This window comes from Medicago sativa, chromosome 8, assembly GCF_051527215.1.
Source record: "Medicago sativa cultivar Bolivia chromosome 8, Bolivia_mono, whole genome shotgun sequence".
NCBI classification, from domain to species: Eukaryota; Viridiplantae; Streptophyta; class Magnoliopsida; order Fabales; family Fabaceae; genus Medicago; species Medicago sativa.
Window position 1 is genome coordinate 18,534,037 of NC_140756.1, and position 23,781 is coordinate 18,557,817.

At 36.3% G+C, this 23,781-nt stretch overlaps 1 protein-coding gene and 2 pseudogenes across 1 annotated transcript; all 3 read left to right on the forward strand.

The window, feature by feature from the left end:
* The first annotated feature begins 2,325 nt into the window (after positions 1-2,325).
* LOC146897512 (uncharacterized) lies at positions 2,326-10,071 on the forward strand. The gene is made up of 2 exons (XM_085736430.1): positions 2,326-2,377; positions 8,830-10,071. The coding sequence occupies exon 2, from the start codon at positions 8,863-8,865 to the stop codon at positions 10,069-10,071; it is 1,209 nt and encodes a 402-aa protein (XP_085592556.1). The 5' UTR covers positions 2,326-2,377; positions 8,830-8,862.
* On the forward strand, positions 2,594-4,027 carry LOC146897513 (uncharacterized; annotated as a pseudogene).
* Positions 10,072-11,819: 1,748 nt separating the features above from the next.
* LOC146897514 (uncharacterized) lies at positions 11,820-12,648 on the forward strand (annotated as a pseudogene).
* The last annotated feature ends 11,133 nt before the right edge of the window (positions 12,649-23,781 follow it).

The following is a 23,781-nucleotide window of genomic DNA, read 5'->3' on the forward strand; positions in this document are numbered from 1 at the left end:
GCATCCCATTTTCATCTCTATTTTCTTTCTTGCAACTTAATTTGTACCAAAAGTTAGAATGTAAACACTTAGGAAATTTTGTAATATTCTTTCATGCTTTTAATTTCTTGGCAAAGAGGCCATAGAATGTATCTAGGGTATGATGTAAAGGACAATGGACTCTAATGATGTACACCGACACAAGCACCGACACATGCACACACATCACTATATAGCTAGAATATGCATGTTTAGATGTATGTTTAGGATTGTATGTTTAGATGAATGCCTAGGACTTATACTTAGAAAAAACCCAATTTTCCTAACAAATGTGAACAACTTCACTCAAACCTTTTCCAAATAAACCTTGGGATCCAATATCCCATTGTATTTTCTTCTCCATTTTCTTAATCAAATTTCAATGAAAATAATCAAACTTTGACTTCTTTTGCAATTCACTAATCCAACCTCACTATTTCCTAATCTCATGCCCTTGAGGCCTCTTTCTATTCTTCAAACTCCATTTTTTCAAACTTAAAATCAACCAACAAAAACAAAAACATTTTTGAAAAAGAACTACGGTGGATTTGATCCCTTAAACGGGTACGTAGGCAAGGAACAAAATTCCTTCAATTCAACTAAAATAAAAATTCAAAAACATTCTTCTCCCTCCAATTCTTCACTTAGAAACTCTTAGGTTCAATAACATCTTTCAAAATAGCATTTAAAAATAAAGCGCGCGCGTAGAAATTAAAGACGGTTCCTATAGGTTACTATAGTCGTTATGGGTGCCTAACACCTTCCCGTAGCGAAAACAACTCCCGGACCTCGATTCTCAAGGGTTTTGCTTACTTTTTCCCTTCCCAAGAAAAAATAAGATATCACCGGTTTAAAAGGTTCAAACGTAATCAATGTTTGACACCCGAAAACCAAGATAAAACAATAAGTATAGTTGTGCTCCTCCAACTTCGAGATTAGATATTGCAACGGCTTCTTGTCACCTCTATTTGCCTTCCATATTTTTTGACGTTCATTGTACACTTGCTTCACATTTGTCATGCAATGTGGTCTTTTGTTCTTCAAGTGTATCAAAATATTTCTTGGAAGCATCTTGCTCTTGGTCAAGTCATGTACAATCTTCTTGTCATCCTCCTTTAATCTACCGGCAAGAATGTGTCCTTCTAAAGCCGGCTCCATGGCATGGTTGTGAACTCCATTAAGAATGTTCAATCCCCATTCCTTTGTTTGCGTACTTTGATATCCACTAATCATGAACAAGCACCCGCATTTTCTTGAACCCGTTGTCGCATGCTTTGGTTTTTTTTTAGGCACTTTGTGAGCTCCACTCCTTTCACACACTAGGCGCAATATTGGATGGATCAAGCTTGATCTTTGTGTAACACTTGTAAATCCCGCCTTATTTGCTTGACAACGTACCCACCCAAGCAATTCTTCTCTATCTTGAAACTTAATGTCGTCAGAAAAAAAACCTAGCCGTGTCCACTTCGTGGGCTTGAAGTGGGAAGACACCGGGGCTAACATATTTAGAAGCTTGTTCAATGTTTGGTTTGACTTCAACCTTAGGCGGCTTGACATCTCCGGAAATTTGGACAAAATTACGTTTTGTCTCTTCCGAAACATCTTCCGCGTTCTCGGTCATTACTATAATTAAACAACACATAAATATGAATTAACAACTAACTAATGCATAAACATCAATGCCATAATGAACTAAAACAAAAAAAAACAAAAAAAAAAAACAAAGAAAATTTTTTTTTGAAAAAATGGCAGTAGCTGCCATTTTTTCGCACCAAATTTTTTTCCTAAGTGTTCCTCGGTAGTTAACTACCGAGGTTTTCATCGGTAGTAAGGTACCGAGGTTTTCCTCGGCAGTAAACTACCGAGATTCCCCATGCCAGAGTTCTACGTAACTGACGTAGATACCCATACAATAACCAAAAAATAAATCGATTAAAATGCTCAATACCTGTTTTTTTACGTCTAAAGTGTGTTGATAGCTCCTATTCTTGATGCTTGAATCATTTGGGGGAAAGATTTGATGGAAAAAAATTATTGAATTTGGGGAGGAATGGATGAAATGGTATGGAGGTTGATGAAAATAGTGTGTAGGGGGAGCAGGTTTCCTGTTTCATCTGACGAAACATAATCCTCGGCAGTTAACTACCGAGGAATTCCTCGGCAGTTAACTGCAGCCGGAATTCAAATTCCTCGGCAGTTAACTGCCGAGGGGGCAAAAGCGTATTTTACATGTGTGTCCCAGCCTTCTCTAATGTGTGAACATCAATTTTCAAACCGAAAAGCAATCGTGAAGAGAATGAGATAGAGAAACGCGAGTACGGCAGCGAGTAGAGAACTTCTTCTGTTTCTTCTTCTTTAGGTATCACTAAGTCATTCATAATCCTTCAATGATGTTATTACTTATTCATTCATCTCCCATATTTTAATATATACGATTATTCTCATTTCTCAATTCATTGATTCCTTGTTTGTGCCATTAATATAACATGATTATCACTAGTTGATATCATTCTCGATTATCTCTTCTTTTTATTTTATTTTTGTTTCACAACCCTTGTTATTCAATTCAATGATAGAATATGTGTTACTTAGTCATGTAATTTTATTATTAAAAGAATATTAATAGGTATTCATTTGTATTAATTAGTCATTCATTTTGTATTCATTTTCTATTCATTAGTCATTAAGAGAATGATAGCAAATTGATGTATATAATGTACTCATATTATCTATGAAAAGCATTCAGCTATTTTCCTATATGGTATCAGCTAGGTTTTAGATCCTCTCCTACTTCTCCTAGCCGCCCATCACTACCTCTTCTTCTCTATACTTCCGCTATCAACCGCCATCCATGGCTACCTCCACAACAGTTGAATCAACCCCTCTCTCAACAAATTCCTCTCCCGTGACAGGCACATCTGTCTCAACGGGACCATCATCAAAAATTCACTCGGCCTTCACCATCAACAACGTGAAGTCTATCATTCCTGTAACCTTGGACAACGATTCAAGCCTCTACCTTTCATGGTCTGCCCTCTTCATGGTTCAAGCACGTGTTCATAATGTGCTTGATCACATCATCCCCCCAACTGATGTGAAGGCTATGCAGATCGCCGCTGATGTCAAAACCAATGATCCTGATCTTTGGAGTAGGCTAGATGCAGTCGTCCTTCAATGGATTTACGCCACTGTATCACAAGACATTCTCAACTTTGTTCTTGTGATCAATGACTCAGCTGAAGAATGTTGGAAATGAATTGCTCCGTTGTTTCACGACAACAAACATTCGAGGGCTGTCCACCTTGAAAATCAATTCACCAACACCAATCTTGAAGACTTCCCATCCACCAAAGCCTATTGCACTCGCCTGAAGCTTTTAGCCGATCAGCTAGCAAATGTTGATTCTCCTGTCACTAACACTCGATTGGTCCTAAAAATGATCTCCGGGCTCACAGACTCGTATGCCGGTTTTGTTATTTATATTCAACATGACCCGCTACCTACTTTCGCAATAGCGAGATCGCGATTGGAACTCGAGGAGTCCACTATGATTCAACGAGTTGCTCGTGAATCCGGCTCATCACCAGGAGTTTTTGTTGCCAAAACACCAACCTCTCCTGATGAAACGGTTACCCAACCCTCCTCCCAGGTAACCAGAATCAGTATCCTCGATACAACAACAACCCACACAACAATCGTGGAAAGAAAAATCAGAAAAACTCTGCTGCCCGGAACTCTGGCAGAGGTGGTCGGAATGGTACTGATAATTCTGGCGGTGGCAGAGGTCAATTTTTCTCTGGGAATGGTGGTCGTGGTGAAAACCCACCTTGGCAACAATTCAACCCATGGCAATAGTGGACTCCATGGAACATGCCTCCATGCCCTTATCCTTCATATAATTGGGCAAGGCCCAATGTTGCAAACAATACTCAGCAACCAGGCGTTCTTGGCTCAAGACCTCAACAAGCTGCCTTCACCGCCGCGGCACCCCCCAGTCCAACAGACATAGAACAGACGATGCACACTCTGAGTATGGCTTAACCCGATCCGTCTTGGTACATGGACACTGGAGCAACATCTCATATGACATCCACCAATGGTAATCTCTCGTCTGATTTTAATTTGAGCAAAAATAATGGTATAATTGTTGGCAATGGTCATTCTATTCCTATTCGTGGCTTTGGTAGTGCTAAATTACCCATCCCTCATCCACCATTAGTATTAGACCATGTTCTACATGCTCCTAAATTAATAAAAAAACCTTATTTCTGTTCGTAAATTCACTACAGATAACCATGTTTCTGTTGAATTTGACCCGTTTGGTTTTTCTGTGAAGGATTTTTAGACTGAGATGCCTATAATGAGATGTGAGAGTCAAGGCGAGCTATATCCTATCACCACCACCAATAAAGTTGTGTCTCCTATTTTTGCAGCATTGTCTTCTTCCATTTGGCATGATCGATTGGGTCATCCGGGAGCCCCTGTTCTAGACTCCCTTAGGAAAAATAAATTAATCAAATGTAATAAAATTCCGCATTTGAATTCATCTTTTTGTAATTCTTGTCCTCTTGGTAAACATGTTAAATTGCCATTTATTAATTCTCATAATTTTACAAATATGCCATTTGATATTTTGCATAGTGATGTATGAACTTCTCCCGTTATGAGTTCTTTTGGTCACAAATATTATGTTTTTTTTTCTGGATGATTACTCAAATTTTTTATGGACATTTCCGATTTCAAACAAATCTCAAGTCTATTCAACATTTCAAAAAATTAAGAGCATATATCAAAACTCAATTTCAACGGGAAATCAAATACATTCAGTGTGACAATGGTGGAGAATATGTAAATGGTAAATTTCAAAAACTTTGTGAAGCAAAAGGAATTTCTTTTCGCTTATCGTGTCCTCATACGTCATCACAAAATGGTAAAGCTGAAAGAAAAATCCGATCTATTAATAATATCATTAGAACATTATTAATACATGCTTCACTACCACCGTCTTTTTGGCATCATGTTTTGCAAATGGCCACATACCTTTTAAACATTTTACCAAGTAAAAATCTTCATTACCAATCACCTCTTAAAATCCTATATCAAAAAGACCCAGCTTACTCTCACTTACGTGTTTTTGGTTGCTTATGGTATCCTTTATTCCCGTCCACTACCATACATAAGCTTCAACCACGTTCAGCCCCATGTGTCTTTTTAGGATATCCATCAAATCATCGTGGACACAAATGTTATGATATACCCTCAAATAAAATTATCATTTGTCGTCATGTCTTGTTTAATGAAAATGAATTTCCATTCTCAAAGTTGCATACTCCCTCTTCCACATCTTACAACTTTCTTGACATTGGTCTATCACCATATATGATTAACCATTTGTTAGAAGAGACTGACACACACATACCTGCTCCTTCCCCGTCCCAACCTATTCACACAACCACACCTCAGCCCCCCACATCAAACACATCAAACAACGAACGTTCCCCAATATCTCCTCACATAGTCCAGCCCAACTCTCAAACCAACACACACCATCACCAAACAGACCAAAACACCCCTCAAAATGAACCACCTTCCTCCCATTTACCAACCAACATTGACTTCAGACGACAAACCCGTTACGAGAAGCCAACATGGTATTTTTAAACCAAATCAAAAATATTATGGTCTTCATACTAATGTAACAAAATCACCCCTACCTCGTAACCCAGTGTCTGCACTCAAAGACTCGAATTGGAAAATGGCTATGGTTGACGAATATAATGCTCTTATTAAAAATAAGACGTGGGATTTAGTGCCCCGTCCTCATGATGTTAATGTTATTCGTTATATGTGGATTTTTAGGCATAAAGAAAAATCTGATGGTTCTTTTGAGCGGCATAAAGCCCGACTTGTAGGTGATGGTGCAGGTCAACAGGTTGGTGTAGATTGTGGAGAAACGTTCAGCCCAGTTGTTAAACCGGAAACCATTCGAACCGTTCTTAGTCTTGCTTTATCCAAAGCATGGGCAATCCATCAACTTGATGTGAAGAATGCATTTTTGCACGGGGAACTTAAAGAAACTATATACATGCATCAACCATTAGGTTTCAAGGACCTTGAGCGTCCACATCATGTATGTCTTCTGCGAAAATCATTGTATAGGCTCAAACAAGCCCCTCGAGCATGGTACAAACGATTTGCCGATTATGTTTCTTCTATTGGATTCTCTCAAAATAAGTCTGACAACTCTCTCTTCATCTATCAAAAAGGTATTCATTTGGCCTACCTCCTACTGTATGTAGATGATATCATTCTTACTGCTTCCTCTGATGACCTTCGAAAGTCTATCATATCACTCCTTAGCTCTGAGTTTGCTATGAAAGATTTGGGATTGTTGAATTATTTTTTGGATATTGCTGTCACACGTCGTCCTGGTGGATTATTTTTGTCTCAAAAAAAGTATGCAGAAGAAATTATTGAACGTGCTGGAATGGCTTCTTGTAAACCATGTCCTACACCGGTTAATACTAAACCAAAGATGAGCGCCAAAAGTAGCACCCCATTTGAAGACCCATCTCTATATCGCAGCCTTGCTGGCGCCCTGCAGTACCTCACCTTCACAAGGCCTGATATTTCTTATGCAGTGCAACAAATATGTTTATTTATGCACAATCCGATGGATGATCACATGCACGCCCTTCGACGCATCCTGAGATATATTCAAGGCACACGTAAGTATGGGATGCAACTTTACTCTTCTTCTACATCTTCATTGATTGCTTACACAGATGCAGATTGGGGAGGTTGCCCAGATACCAGACGATCCACCTCTGGTTACTGTGTATTTCTTGGTGACAACTTACTCTCATGGTCTTCCGAACGACAGCCTACTTTATCTCGTTCAAGTGCTGAAGCAGAATATCGAGGAGTTGCCAATGTGGTTTCTGAATCTTGTTGGTTACGAAACTTGCTTTTGGAATTACATGTCCCCATTCACAAGGCTACTTTAGTTTATTGTGATAATGTTAGTGCCATATATCTATCCGAAAATCCCGTCCAGCACCAGCGCAAAAAACATATCGAAATGGACATTCATTTTGTTCGTGAAAAAGTAGCTCGTGGAGACATCCGCGTCCTACATGTTCCATCCCGCTATCAAATTGCAGATATCTTCACTAAGGGTCTCCCGTTGGTTTTATTTCAAGATTTTAGGGACAATCTCAGCATCCGACAACCTCCCGCATCAACTGCAGGGGAGTGATAGAATATGTGTTATTTAGTCATGTAATTTTATTATTAAAAGAATATTAATAGGTATTCATTTGTATTAATTAGTCATTCATTTTGTATTCATTTTCTATTCATTAGTCATTAAGAGAATGATAGCAAATTGATGTATATAATGTACTCATATTATCAATGAAAAGCATTCAGCTATTTTCCTATATTCAAACCCTATAAATCATAGACTACATGCTTTTCATTGTTTTAGCTGTCTTTTTAACTCAAATATAACTATATATGCAGTCAAATCCATAGAGAAATCCATTTGCTATGAAGAATATGAATGAAAACTCAAATAATTCTTAAGGGAGTTCAAAGTTGCTTCTCCCTAAAGGCTTTTTCATATATTTACTTTGGTTCTTTAAGTGTCTCTTTAACACCGCAAGTAGGGGTGGGAAGAGCCAGCCACCCGACTGAGGCCTATGAATAGCCTATTTAAAGCATGACCTGACTCAGCTTGTTTAAGAAGAAGGCTAGACTCAAGTTTTTTTTTTATAAATCCTACTTAATTAAATAGGTCAGACTTAGGCTTACAAAAAACCTATTAAGCTTGTTATATATAATATCTCTTCAACTATTGATATTGTTGAAATTTTATTATAAATTCAAGTCTTTATATGATTTTGTTATTTAGTAGCATGTATATTAGTGTAATTAGACCTTCGTAATGTTTCGTTATTTAGCAGTAGACCTCTTAGTGTGCTTTAAACCTTCATAAGATTTGATCTATTTAGTAGTAAGCTTATAGATATTGTTAGGTCTTAACATAAAATAGGCTTTCATACTTCATCAAACGTTTCAAAAGGTCAAGGGAGAACTTAAAAATGAGTCTTTCACGAGTAATAAGTTAGACTCATACCTATAATTTTTGAAGTAGGTCAGGCTTAGACCTTACAAAGTTCGGCCCAGTCTATCCCATTTCTACTCCTATCTGCAAGGTATGTATGTCAATCTTGGGCCGCTACTACTTTTTGTTAAAATGTGTGAACGCCATGCACATTAGGATCTGATCCAAGTTTTAACAGATATGCATTAAAATGTCGATATATCAGACTTTGCATGCTTTTTTGATAGTTTATGTCTGACCTATTTACTTAAATAAATTTTTGAAGAAACTAAGTCTAACTTTTTTAATAAACAAGTCCGCCTAGACCATGCCTAAAGAGACCATGCCATTGGCCCCTTATTGAGCAACCTTTTTTTAATTTCTTTATTACCAACAAATTTCTTTGTTAATTATGAGGGTAAAGTTACAAAACCATAAAGTAAGAAAAATCGGCTTGAGGTTAACCACAAAGCAACACAAACACACATTTCACTTAAATAAAATAAATTAAAATAGAGTGAAGTTACGATCATGAGATAAAGAGACGGGAGTCCGGCGGCTAGGGCAGCAACTCAATTCCTTCAACGTTGTTATTTAGTTTGTTCATCTTTCATAGCATGCATCTTATTCTCATGTTTTTTTTTTTTTTTTGTGTGAAACTTTATTTTAATTCCCTTTTAACTTTTTTAATATACTATATGCAGTGATCGTCGCAGGATAACATTAATTAATTAAAAATGGGTAGACGTAGAAGCAAGAAAAATATATCCAAGAAGAAGGGAATTTGCTCTGATTCAGTCTCTAACTCACATGATCACGCCGCTAAGAATTGTGAAGTGATTTCAAAGGTGTTGCTTTATGAAGACTTGATGTTTCATATCCTTACTTTGGTTCCTCTTAATTCTCTGGTTAACTCTGCAAGGTATGTTTGCAAACCATGGGCTGCTACTATTGCCAGCTCCTTTTTTGTTGAAATGTGCGAAAGTCGTGCACGTTCTAAACCAGGTCTTTACGTTGAAAATCGCACAACACACAGTAGTTCTTATGTTTTGGAACTTAAAGATGGGGTGAATGGCCAATTTGAAAGGACTAATTTGGGAACACCTCAAGAAATGGGAGATATAATCGGTACTTGTGATGGCATATTGTTGCTTTGGAATTCATTTATTAATAATATTTTCGTTGTGAATCCCCTCCTCAAGTGTTGTCTTAGAATTCCTCCTTTTCCCATTTATGGGCGACATACATTTAGCTTTAGACCTCAATGTGCAATAGCACATGTTCCTGGCACTATCAAATTCAAGCTTTTCTTTGTAGATCTCCTTCATATTTCCAATACTTTTTGGTATGTTATCCATGTGCTAAAAATTGGAATAGATAACTCGTGGAGAGAGATAGCCAGAAAAGAAGAACTCTTTCAACAACTTTCTTTATGCCAACTACTTTACAATGGAGGCAATGATCTTTACTGGATAACGAACAAAGAAGTGATTGTGATGAATGTTGACAAGGAAATTATTCTACGAGAATATCCACTTCCCCAGGTGAGTGGTAAGGATCCAACATATTTATGGATGGAAAATCGCCTTTCTTGCATTGTGTGTAAAGATCCTGGTAATAAAACATATAATATCCACATTTTGGATTTTGATTCAAGAAAATGGTCTTTTTATCATCAGATGAAACTTTTTGATTGTGTGACTGCTTCTGGCCATAAACTTATTTCGTTTGAGGCATTCCGTTTGTGGACCGACGATCAAATCATCTTTCGAGTGGCTCCATATCAAAATCAAATATTCAAAACAATTAAAGGCATTAAAAACATGCATTTTGGTTACAATATGAAGACCAGACAATTGACAAAGATTGAGGACATTGACGTGGGAGATTTTAAAGTATGGCTTCACGCTAATAGTCTAGTTTCATTGTCAAGTACTCCGCCATAGCTAATATTCTTGTTATAGCATATGATTATATAGTAGTATTCATATTTTATATTTCTCTTAGCTGAAAAACAAGTATTTATATGTTTCTATTTTGATTTGGAAACACTTGATGCATTTTTGTTGAGTTAGTCTGGCTTTTATTTTTATATATTTAACTTAGCTGATTCTAATTAATTATGACTTATACTTGAACTTGAGATAAATCTTGTGCTCTGTTTCATTTCTTATTATAGAAATAAATAAATACATACATATGATTTAAAATGTTCCAGATTGCTATTTGCACCAGCAAATCAGGTTTGCAGTTGATAGTCTATCCTTGATATTACAACTATTCACTAATAAGTTTCTATATGTGAAAGAAAAAACCCGAGAAAAATACACAGCAATAAAATTTTGTTATATATATAAAGTGACTGAACCTATTAGGATAATCCATAAGGGATGTCATTATGGACTATGTGGATACTCAAGGTCTAGATTCTACATTTCAATCACAGTTTGATTTCCAACATTGAGATGATCTTCGAAATGCAATCATGCTTTTCGATCCTATATTTTCTCAACCATTCTAGGTGCACACCCTTGGATATGTCTCTCATAATACTTCAGATTGAAGGCGTGTCTAGTATCTGTCACCCTAACAATCTCAAACAATGACATTTTGTATTGATTGGTTTTATAAGTGGAATCCATCAACAATACAGTAGAGAATGTGTCAAACAATTTAACAGATTCAGGATGTGCAAAAATATATACCTTAAACAGTTTTTGACCCACCGACCGTTCTATAAATGAAAAATAGTTCTTGTCTTCCAAACCCTTAAACAGCGTAACCTAAAGAGACATCCACATTTCCTTGAACCTATGTCTTCTTATTTGAACTTCTTCTTTGTTCCTTTATGCTCGTCACTTCTTTCACAACCCAAAAAAAGCTTCAATTTTCTACGCCCGGAACCACTATCGGATCTATCTATTATAAGCGTAAATCATGCCTTTATTTTGACAACGGCACCAATTAATCATCTCTTCTCGATCTTCATATTTCTTTTTATCTTTAGGAACTAAATATTCTACAACATCAATGGAATAGACATTTGTATCTGATTTTCGAACAAAAACAGGTTCAACCATATCTATGTATATATAAAAATAAATAAAATGTGTAAAAAATGCATTAAAACACTAAACAATAGCGAAATAAAACTTAGGAAAAAAATAACTTTTTGTATATAACTACCGGATGGTTCAGGAGGTAAATCTCGAAAGCTCTAATTCACAAAACCTCTAAAAAAGAGAAGTTGAAACATTTTGAATTTTAAAATCCGAATAGGGCAAGAAAAATAACATTTTGAATTTGAAAAAACAAAGGCAAGAAAATTAACGGGCTTAAACCCTACCGTGGAGCAGCACACATAAAACACAAAATAGAATCCTTATGCAATTCTCTGTGCACTCAAGTTGCGATCTGTGAAGGCGGTAATCGAAGGTATCATCATCTTTCCTAATGCTTCTTCTATTTCTTCTTCTTCAATGTTATTGTTATATTATATGATATGATGATCATTCTCAATATTTGTAATCACCAGGTAGTACCGTTATAACGCTAACGTATGTACAATTTGCTTGTTTTTGGTCCTTCTTTAATGTATAAAATTAAAAAGTGGGTACAATCATAAGCAAGTTCATATAACTGATGGTTTAACTAACGAGTTTGCTGGGATATTATGTACATTAAAGCCAAAGAAATGGATAGACGTAGAAACAAAGAGTTTAATCCATAAAGAATCGCAATTGCTTTGATTCAAGCTCTAAGTCACATGGTCATGCCGACAAGAAGAAAATGAAGAACCCAAACTCAAATAGTACTAAGCATTGTAAAGTGATTTCAAGCCCACTTCTCCCTCAAGACTTGATGTTTAATATATTTACTTTGGTTCCTCTTAATTGTCTGCTTAACTCTGCAAAGTATGTTTGCAAACCTTGGGCTGCTACTATTGCAAGCTCCCTTTTTGTTAAAATGTGGGAAAGTCGTGCACGTTCTAAACCTGGTCTTTACATTGAAAATTGCACAAAAAAAAGTAGTTCTTATTTCTTGGAATTTAAAGATGACGTGAATGACCAATTTGAAAGGACTGATTTGGGAACACGTCAAAAAATGGGACATATAACTAGTACTTGTGATGGTATTTGGTTGCTTTCAAGTAAGTATGGACAAGTTTTCGCTGTGAATCCCATCCTTAAGTGATGGCTTAGAATTCCTAATTTTCACATTTCTCGACAACATGTTTATATAGCCGTCAACATACTATAACACGTGTTCCTCGTACCTCCAAATTCAAGCTTTTCCTTGTAGATGTGCTTCTGGTTTCAGGTGTTTTATGGTATGTTTTCCATGTGTTAAGAATTGGAATAGATAACTCATGGAAAGAGATAGCTAGAAAAGAAGCTCCCCTTAAGCGGTGCTTTTTAAAGCAACCTATTTATAGTGGTGGCAATGGTATTTACTGCATAACAAAGGAAGGAGTGATTGTGATGGATTATGGCAAGGAAATTATTGTACAAAGGAGGGAGTGATTTTGATTAGAACATAAATTCATATAAAAATATAGTTAAAACTTGGGTTTGATTAGGATTACATCATTAGATTATTCCAACAATCCTAAGACTAGAAAAGTCTACTCACACATGATCATAGTAGACAATGAATTATAAAATAAAAACATGAAACTAAATAACAATAAAGTAAATGACGTAATGAGAGCAATAAAGAACTGAAATATAAATTGCTGGAAATGTAGAGAACATAAAATAAAAGACAAGAAAGTAAAGAAATGCAAGTAAAGAACAAAAGCTTAAGAAAAATGGAGGATATTGATTTCAACTTTGAAGTAAGTTTACAAGTATGAAGTGATGTTTTTCCCCCTCAGAAATGAGGTCTACTTATAGCCTACAATAGTAGACAAATCATTTATTTAGAGTTACAGGCCATAAATCAACAAATTCCAAAGGCTTTGTAACAACTACTTTGGTACAGCAAGGGATCCATAGTCAATGCTTCAATTGATCTGAAAATAAAAACTAACACTTTGTAGTCAAATAGGTTTAAGTAAAACTAAAACCCCACAAATTTTATTTAATTTAAGGACTAAAAAAAATCTAAATTATGACATATCAGAGAAATTTAGACCAATCTAAAGAAAAGAGGATTGTTCTACGATTGATTGTATTTATAGCATGGACTTTGTATAGTAGGTATCTTTACTCACATGGATGAAGATACAAACTAAATTCTGACTACAGATTTTACTTTATAATTATCATAGAAGTTATAATATGTTTATATTGTAGACGATGACCACGTAGAATGCCATATCCCTGGGTTGATATTTTTTATCGAAAATGCTTCTTCTCGCGAGAAACTTTATCCCGAAATCATTACGACCGCTTTGGAAGTTTTATTTTTATTTTTTTAACTGAAGCACTCTCTCTGTTTTATATCTAACCCTCCATGATTTCCACCCATCCATATCTAACGGCATCAATTCTTTCGCGAGAGGCTTGGGATCTTTTGTTTCGCTATGAATAGCAGTGCTGATTTTTTAAAGATATTGCTATATCCAGCGAAGATTTCAATCACGAATCTCTCGCGAACAACAAATACCATCATGTTTTTAAGTTTTTTCTATTTCTTTTTAAAATAAATATTAAAAAACAAACATAAAGCACAAGGAAAAACATCACCGACAATGTTACCCAATCTAGACAACCCATTTTAACAACCCATCCACCATCTCTTTAAAATCCAACATCTTTGTTTAGTCTTCTTCCATGGCAGTGGGTTCTTTTAATTCGAATATGATTTCTCAAAACTCTACCTCAAACACTTCAACATCTTTGTTCCACAAGCAAATTCTATAAGGGTGTGAAATAGAAAAGAGATATGGAGGGTGTGAAACTAAGTCGAAGGAAATGGTGTGTAATCACTTCCTGAAGAAAGAGAAAGGAAAGATGGGTTTGGGTCGTTTGTGTTGGTGGCGGAAATGTGTTGCATGACAGGCTGAGGCGGATTTGATGAGTGGGTTGATACTTGGGTTTGAAAATTGTGTCATGAAAACATGCACACACCAGTAGCTACCATGGGATGTTAAGCGGTTATGGAAGAAAACAAGAGACAAATAATGGAAGGCTAGAGAGAGAGAGAGACTTACACCGTTGTTGCAGTGTCATGTCATTCGAGACTCTCGGGTTGCTATTTCTCGCTAGACATGGCACTGCAATGGGTAACTAATGATGTGACACCATATTATTTGCCACTTTAATTTATTTGAGCTTTGCACACGATGAGGTGATATGCATGCAGCAACCATGACAAGTGTTTCATTAAAAAAATCATGATAAGGGTTGTTATTTGATTTCTTGACTTTTCAACCGACTCCTACCTTGTATGGTTACCAATGCATTTCTCTTCCTATAAACAATGTAATGCAAATAGGCATTCGTGTGAAATTCGCGAGATATGCTGTTGCGGGATATAAAAATGCTCTTTATAAAAATATCTTCACAAAGATTGAGATTTAATATGTATTTCCATAAATGCCAACCAATTTTTAAATTGATTTCCTAGCTGAGTTTATCATGATTTATAGCTGTGTTTTAACATATCTTTTAATAACTTTTAAAATTTCCTATAGCAAAATTTTCATTGATAGGAACTAGGAAGTTTTTACTCATTATTGAAGTTCTGGTTGAAAACCCTTTCGAAGAGCTATAATTTAGGCCATTAATTGTGTTTTGTTTTATTTCCCCCGACAGAGTGCACAAAGCCTTGCTGAAAATTATATTGATTTTGGTATAAAATAAGCATTTTTCTTGTAGTGCATATCATGTTGAAAGTACCTCCCACATGTGTGGAGTAGAAACAATAAAAAAAAAAAAAGAGAGGATCAATTTGTGGAGAGACATTTTTGTTTGAAGAACTCATATGCAAATTCAAAACGGTGACCGACCATCTAAAGTAACAAATGCAAACAATATGATTCTGGTGGATAGTGGAGATCAAGAAGCGATTTCACTAGATATGATATGACTTATATAAATATATGCTCAAATGAATGCTTATCACCATTAAATGTTCTAAAATGTCCATTATCTTATTCGTTTTTTATGTGGTGCATAGTGCATCAACAAATTTTGTTGCCAATATTTCACTAACGTTTTTATAATCATATATGTTTCTATCAAATTTAGAACTCACAAACTTTTATTTTCTTTTGATAATTTCTCTCCACATATCTCAAGCATGCCTCCAATCAAAGCTCATGTCATATTTGAAAAAGACGGTGGTGATGTATGTAGTTTCCACTGACAAGTTGACTGAGTTGGAGAGACAACTTAACTGTTTCTTTCATGATGCTTGTGAAAATCAAATTGTGTCTCATATTGCTGTTCAAGTCCCACACATAGATCTGATTGATGATAACAACAAAGGTATTGTGGTTCATTATCCAAATATTCTTAAAGATGATAATGACGTAAGCGTCATATTTTCCTGGATGGTGTCTGAAGAGTGATATATCTGTAGGTTTGTTCAAACTGCAAGTGTCAGTAGAGTTTGGTTAAATTTTGTTGTCAATTTCTGTTGTTAAATTATTGTTGTTGAATTATGAGTGTTAATTATCGTTGTTGAATTATGATTGTTGGTTTTTGTTGTTGAATGTGAAATTGCTTGTCAAATCATGGTTAGAGTCATGTAAATTTTGTTCGAGCCTGATGGAGGAAAGGTTTGGGTGCTAACCCCAAACAGATCGGCTCGTAAGTTTCGATCCTTTCATAAATGAAAATTTAAATAAAAATAAAAGTAGGATTGAGAGTTACGATCGAGTTACGATCAAAAAGGGGCATTGAGTTTTTGAGGGGCCTGTGAGTAAATGAAGGGTCCTATCGAACAATTTTCTTAGATAAAATAAATAAATAAATAAGGGGTTGTTGCCCTCCTCTCAGAAAAAAAAGGGGTTATTTGCCCTAAAAACCGAAAAGCAATCGTGAAGAAAACGAGAAAGAGAGACGCGAGTACGGCGGCTGAGTTGAGGGCTTCTTCTATTTCTTCTTCTTTAGGTATCACTCAGTCATTCAATGATGTTATCACTTATTCATTCATCTCCCATATTTTAATATATACGATTATTCTCAATTCATTCATTCCTTGTTTGTGCCATTAATATAACATGATTATCAATTTTTATCACTAGTTGTTTTCATTCTCGATTATCTCTTCTTTTTATTTTATTTTTCTCTCACAACCCTTGTTATTCAATTCAAACCCTATAAATCATAGACTGCATGCTTTTCATCGTTTTAGCTCTCTTTTTAACTCAAATATAACTATATATGCAGTCAAATCCATAGAGAAATTCATTTGTTATGAAGAATATGAATCAAAACTCAAATAATTTCAAAGGGATTTCAAATTTGCTTCTCCCTAAAGACTTGATAATTCATATATTTGTTGGAACAAAATGTGTTTAACAATGAACCTTAAAGAGTTTTGATGATAACAAGGTATTAAAAATTGTAAATTGGACTAGCTAATATTTGTTCAAGTGTACAGGACCATAATTATAAAGTTACATCATCATTGGTTCTGAATGAGCAAATAAAGAGCAAAAGAAAATGAAGCTTAGATGATTCTGAAGGCAAAGCGCTCCTGAAGTCAAGCTGCTCCTGAAAGAAATGGCGCTCCTGAAGTAAAGCTGCTCCTGAAGAACAGTGCTTCTGAAGACAAGAGGTCCAGAAGCCACATCATCAGAAGCTGCACCATCAGAAGCTGCAGAAGTTGCTTCATCAGAAGCTGCATCATCAGAAGCTGCATCATCAGAAGCTGCCTCATCAGAAGTCATTTCACCAGAAGCTGAATCTCAACTGGATTTGCAAAAGATTCAAGAATTGAAGAATTATCAATGCAAAAGCTGTCTATTGGATTCGAAAACACAAACAAAGAATTAGTGAAATTTGCAACGGTCATTTCAAAGGTGTTTGAAGGCTTGTGCTTGCAATTTGGATGAAAGCGTTGACATTGTACTTTGTACGAATTGTACAACCACGTTCTCCACTACTCTGTTTTGTGTCCACGCTACAAGACAAGAAAACAGCTCCAGAATACAGCTTCGCCTGCATAGATGTTCCTTTGGATAAGGAATGGATTTCAAATTGGTTCTTCATAGGACAACAACCAAATCAGGCAAAAGATCATTGGTGAAAGATCAAGCTTCAATAACGACTCTTTGGTGCGCTGGCAATTTCACAACGTCTCTTTCACACCTCTATATAAAGGAGTGAAGACCTAGAGATTTGGTAATGCAAGAACGCTGAACGAAAGACTCACAAGATTTTCACAAGTACCAAACCTCTGCTGAAATTGTTCTGCATTCACTTAGAATTTCTGTGTCTCAAAGTCATATCTTAGAAATTCTTAAGTCCATTGAGTCTGTATCTGATTTGTATTGTGAGCACCTCTGATTGTATATCAAGTGTTCAACCTTAAACAATTTTCTGTGTAATTTTGTTTAGTTAGGAAGTCTCTTGCAGTTGTGCTTGAGCAGGAAGTCTCTTGATTGTGTTCTTGAGCAAAGGAAGTCTCTTGCTTGTGTGCTTGAGCATTTGTAATCAGATATTACTCATAGTGAAATCTCCTTGGAAGTGCAAGGGGGACTGGACTACTTCCGGATTGTGGAAGGAACCAGTATAATTGCTTTGTGTCGTTCTTCTTCTCTCTCTCTGTTTTATTCCGCTGCATTTAGATTCTGATTATCACTTCAGAAGCTGTCTCACCTAGCTTCTGATCAGTGTGTTCAGTTTTTAGGAGAAACGAAGAATTTTTTCAAAACACAATTCAACCCCCCTTCTTGTGTTTTTCTCACCTTCAATTGGTATCTAGAGCCTTGGTCTGTTGTGTATCACTTAACCGTGCAACAGTCAAAGATCTGAGAAAAACATGTCTACTCCTCCTCCTACTGGTCCTAGTGATACTAGCTATAAACATGTCTCACATGATTATAGTGATAGTAAGAAATCCAGTGTTGGAAAAGTTCCAAAGTTCAATGGAGATGCTGAAGAGTTCTCTTGGTGGAAGACCAACTTTTACAGTTACATCATGAGCCTAGATGAAGAATTATGGGATATTCTGGAAGATGGTGTTGGTGATTTAGTCCTTGATGAAGAAGGAGCTGCTGTGGATAGAAAGAAACATACTCCAGAACTGAGGAAACTTTACAAGAAGCATCATATTATCAGAGGAGCTCTTGTCACTGCCATACCCAAAGCAGAATACATGAAGATGAGTGACAAATCCACTGCTAAAGCTATGTTTGCTTCTCTCTGTTCAAATTATGAAGGGAGCAAGAAGGTCAAAGAAGCAAAGGCTCTCCTGCTTGTACATCAGTATGAGTTATTCAAGATGAAGGATGATGAAACTATTGAGGAAATGTACTCAAGGTTTCAAACCTTAGTTTCTGGGCTACAGATTCTAAAGAAGAGCTATGTTGCTTCTGATCATGTAAGCAAGATACTCAGAAGCTTACCTGCCAGATGGAGACCAAAGGTGACTGCCATTGAGGAAGCTAAAGATTTAAACACTTTAAGTGTCGAAGATCTTGTTAGTTCCCTCAAAGTTCATGAGTTAAGTCTTAATGAACATGAGTCTACTAAGAAGAGTAAATCAATAGCTCTTCCATCCAAAGGCAAGTCATCAAAAGCTCTCAAAGTAGTTGAATCTGAAGAGGAAGAACAGTCAAGTTCAGATTCTGAACCAGATGCTGCTGAAATGGCCATGCTCTCAAACAGACTTCAATATCTGGCCAAGAAGAACAGAAAGTTTCTCTCCAGAAGGGGTAACTCCAGAAGCTCAAAGAAAGAAGATCAGAAGGGATGCTTCAACTGTAAGAAGCCTGGACACTTCATTGCTGAATGCCCTGATCTTCAAAGAGAAAAGTCAAAGGACAAGTCAAAGAGGTCTACATTCAAACCAAGCAAACTCAAGAAGCAGATTAAGCAGAGTTTAATGGCAACCTGGGATGATTTGCGTAGTGAATCTGGATCTGATAAAGAGGAAGCTGATGAAGATGCAAAGGTGGCTGTTGGGTTGGTAGCAACATCAACTTCAGAAGCTGGATCAGATTCAGACTCAGAAGATGAAAACGAGGTATATTCCAAAATTCCCAGAGATGAACTTGTTGAGTCACTTAAAGAACTTCTTACACATTTTGAAGTAAGAACCAATGAGTTGAAGGATTTAAAAGAAAAATATGCTGATTTGGTACAACAGCAAAAATCAACTCTATTGGATCTGAAAGCTTCTGAACAAGGACTTAGGGGCTTTGACTTCATGTGTAAAACATATGAAGATCAGCTCAGGTTCTTATGTCAGAAGCTACAAGAAAAGTGTAATGAAAAACCTTTAAGTAACCATGAAATTGCTCTTGAAGATTTTATTATATCTGGCATTGACAGAAGCAGAGTAGCTTCTATGATTTATAGCATTTACAAGAACAATGGCAGAGGAATTGGTTTTCCAGAAGTGAAACTTGAGAAAACCAATCTAAAATCTTGTTGTGAATGCATCAAGGAAGGTCTGAAAACATTCTTTGTACCAGAAGGGGCTGAGTTAGAAACTGTTGTTCAATCAGAACCTGAAGCTTCTAGTCCTAAGGCTAAGATTACTTCAACGCCAAAGAACTCTAAGTCAAAGGCTATGATCAAATCTGATTCCAAGACTTCAAAGGTCAGGATCCTGAAAAGATCAGAACCTATTCCTCAGAGTCTGGTGAAACCAAAATCTGGGGTTCTGAAGTCTAAGTTTCAGAAGAAGATAGTTACTGCTTCTGAAGTACCAAAACCTAAGGTGATGGTTAATCAGAAGCAACCCAACTCACAGCACAAGGTACAAGAAGTGAAGAGTAAAGCCTTAAGTACTAACCTTCCAGGACCCATAGAACAATGGGTACCTAAATCTAAAAATGTCAATGATGCAGGTATGTCTAAGAGCAGTGCCAAAGCAAAGATCATGGTACCTAGACAGCGGTTGCTCAAGACACATGACAGGAGACAAGTCCATGTTCCTCAGCCTAACAATGAAAGAGGGAGGAAATGTGAAATTTGGAGGCAACCAGTCAGGCAAGATCATAGGTACAGGAACTATTGGTAATTCCTCTACCTCAATTAATAATGTATGGTTGGTAGTTGGTCTTGAACATAACCTTTTGAGCATTAGTCAATTTTGTGATAATGGTTATGATGTGCTTTTTGAAAAACCCAACTGTACAGTAATCAACAAGGAAGACAAATCCATTGTGTTCAAGGGAAAGAGAGTTGACAATGTCTATAAAATCAATTTTTCTGAACTGGCTGATCAGAAGGTGGTTTGCCTACTATCAGTGAATGATAAGAAATGGATGTGGCACAGAAGGTTGGGACATGCTAACTGGAGGTTAATCTCTAAGCTTAGTAAGTTACAACTTGTGAAAGGGCTACCAGACATTGACTATCATTCAGATGCACTCTGTGGTGCATGTCAGAGAGGGAAAATTGTGAAATCATCTTTCAAAACCAAAGACATTGTTTCAACCTCAAGACCTTTAGAATTACTCCATATTGATTTATTTGGACCAGTGAGTACTGCATCCTTATATGGAAGTAGATATGGATTAGTCATTGTTGATGATTACAGCAGATGGACTTGGGTGAAATTCATAAAGAGTAAAGATGTTGCGTGTGATGTATTCAGTAGCTTCTGCACTCAAATTCAATCTGAAAAAGAATCAAAAATTTTGAAAATCAGAAGTGATCATGGTGGAGAATTTGAAAATGAGCCATTTGAAGCTTTTTGTGAAAAACATGGAATTTTCCATGAATTCTCTTCTCCTAGAACACCACAACAAAATGGGGTTGTAGAGAGAAAGAATAGAACTTTACAAGAAATGGCCAGAACCATGATTCATGAAAACAATTTACCAAAACATTTTTGGGCAGAAGCAGTGAATACAGCATGCTATGTTCAAAACAGGATCTATATTAGACCTATTTTGGAGAAAACAGCATATGAACTCTTTAAAGGAAGAAAACCCAATATCTCTTACTTTCATCAATTTGGATGTACATGTTACATTCTGAACAACAAGCTCTACCTAAAGAAATTTGATGCCAAGGCCCAAAGAGGAATCTTTTTAGGTTACTCTGAAAGGTCAAAGGCATACAGAGTGTATAATTCAGAAACACTCTGTGTTGAAGAATCTATGCACGTTAAATTTGATGACAAGGAGCTTGAAGATAAAACTTCAAAGCAAGGTGAAAGTTTTGCAGAGATACAGGTTCCTGAAGCTACTCCAGAACCTGATCAGATAGCTGAGTCTGAAGATAGTCCAGAAGCTGAACCCACATCAGAAGCACAAGATGAAGCTGCTTCTGATGAAGCACAAGATGGCTCACATCAATCAGATCCTCCCAGAAACACATTCAAACACAAGTCTTCACATCCTGAGGAGCTAATCATTGGAAACAAAGATAGTCCAAGAAGAACAAGATCACATTTCAGACAAGAAGAGTCAATGATTGGACTAATCTCAATGATTGAACCTACAACAGTTGATGAAGCACTTTCAGATGATGGATGGATCCTAGCTATGCAAGAAGAGTTGAATCAATTTCAACGAAATGATGTGTGGGATCTGGTACCCAAACCTCAGCACAAGAACATTATTGGAACAAAATGGGTATTCAGAAACAAGCTGAATGAGCAAGGTGAAGTAACAAGAAACAAAGCCAGGCTTGTTGCACAAGGGTATAGTCAACAAGAAGGCATTGATTACACTGAAACGTTTGCTCCAGTTGCAAGATTGGAAGCAATCAGGTTACTTCTTTCCTATGCAGTTAATCATGGCATAATATTATATCAAATGGATGTCAAGAGTGCATTTCTAAATGGTGTCATAGAAGAAGAAGTGTATGTCAAGCAACCTCCTGGATTTGAGGATATTAAATATCCTGACCATGTTTTTAAACTGAAGAAATCACTATATGGCTTGAAACAAGCTCCCAGAGCTTGGTATGATAGACTAAGTAATTTCTTAATCAAAAATGATTTTAAAAGAAGACAGGTTGATACTACACTCTTCAGAAGGACCCTTGAGAAAGATATTCTTGTTGTGCAAATATATGTTGATGATATAATATTTGGTTCTACTAATGCATCTCTTTGCAAGGAATTTTCTGAGTTAATGCAGGATGAATTTGAAATGAGCATGATGGGAGAGCTGAAGTTCTTCCTGGGCATTCAAATCAATCAATGCAAAGATGGAGTCTATGTTCATCAATCAAAGTACACAAAGGAGCTTCTGAAGAAGTTCAAACTTGAAGATTGTAAAGTGATGAACACTCCAATGCACCCTACGTGCAACTTAAGCAAAGAAGATGAAGGAGCTAAAGTAGATCAGAAGCTGTATAGAGGTATGATTGGTTCTTTGTTATACCTCACTGCATCTAGGCCAGATATTTTATTCAGTGTATGCTTGTGTGCAAGATTCCAATCAGATCCTAGAGAATCTCATATGACTGCTGTCAAGAGAATCTTCAGGTATTTGAAAGGAACAACTAATCTTGGACTCCTTTATAGGAAATCCTTAGATTATAAGCTAATTGGATTCTGTGATGCTGATTATGCTGGTGATAGGATTGAAAGAAAGTCAACCAGTGGCAATTGTCAATTTCTGGGTGATAATCTTATATCCTGGGCTAGCAAAAGACAAACAACTATTGCTATGTCTACAGCAGAAGCAGAATACATTTCAGCTGCAAGTTGTTGTACACAACTACTCTGGATGAAACATCAGTTGGAAGATTATCAGATAACTGCTAACAGTATTCCCATTTATTGTGATAATACTGCTGCTATTTGTTTGTCTAAAAATCCAATTTTGCATTCAAGAGCGAAGCACATTGAAATCAAACACCATTTTATCAGAGATTATGTTCAAAAAGGAATTTTAGATATACAATTCATTGATACTGAAAATCAATGGGCTGATATATTTACTAAGCCTTTAACTGTTGAAAGATTTGATTTTATAAAGAAAAATTTGAACATGCACTTTGTATCTGATTAAAATGCTTGCTTGCTCCTGAATAGGGTTTTAGGTTCTGAAGTCAGTTCAGAAGCGGTAGTCCATCAGAAGCTCTTTATTGAGGTTCTGAGGAAAACTCGCTTCTGATGATGACGTCAGCATCTGAAGTCCAGAAGCTGGATTTGTTGCTTCTGAATAGTTGAATTAGTGGAAACGTTGGAAGTTACCTTTTAAAAAATAACTTCTGGCCCACTAACTTGGTAGTTACTCTGTGAACTTCTTACGTGGCCTGTATGTGTTGGTGTGTAACTAAAAAGGGCAATGATGATTTAATAGCTTTGAAAGTACTTTTCACGCGCCCCCAATTTTGTCATTAATGTTATGTTTGTTTGTCTCTTTTGAATTGCAATCGTTTTACTTTTAACACTTTGACAATTCACACACTACTCACTCACAACAAACACATTTGCTCTCAAACCTCTTGCGAAGTAAGCGCATTCTCTCAACCTTAGAACCCTAAAATCTTCATCTTCTTCAAATCTTCGTCAATCATCAAATGGCATCATCAAGCTCGCAACGAGAAGTTTCAGTATCTACT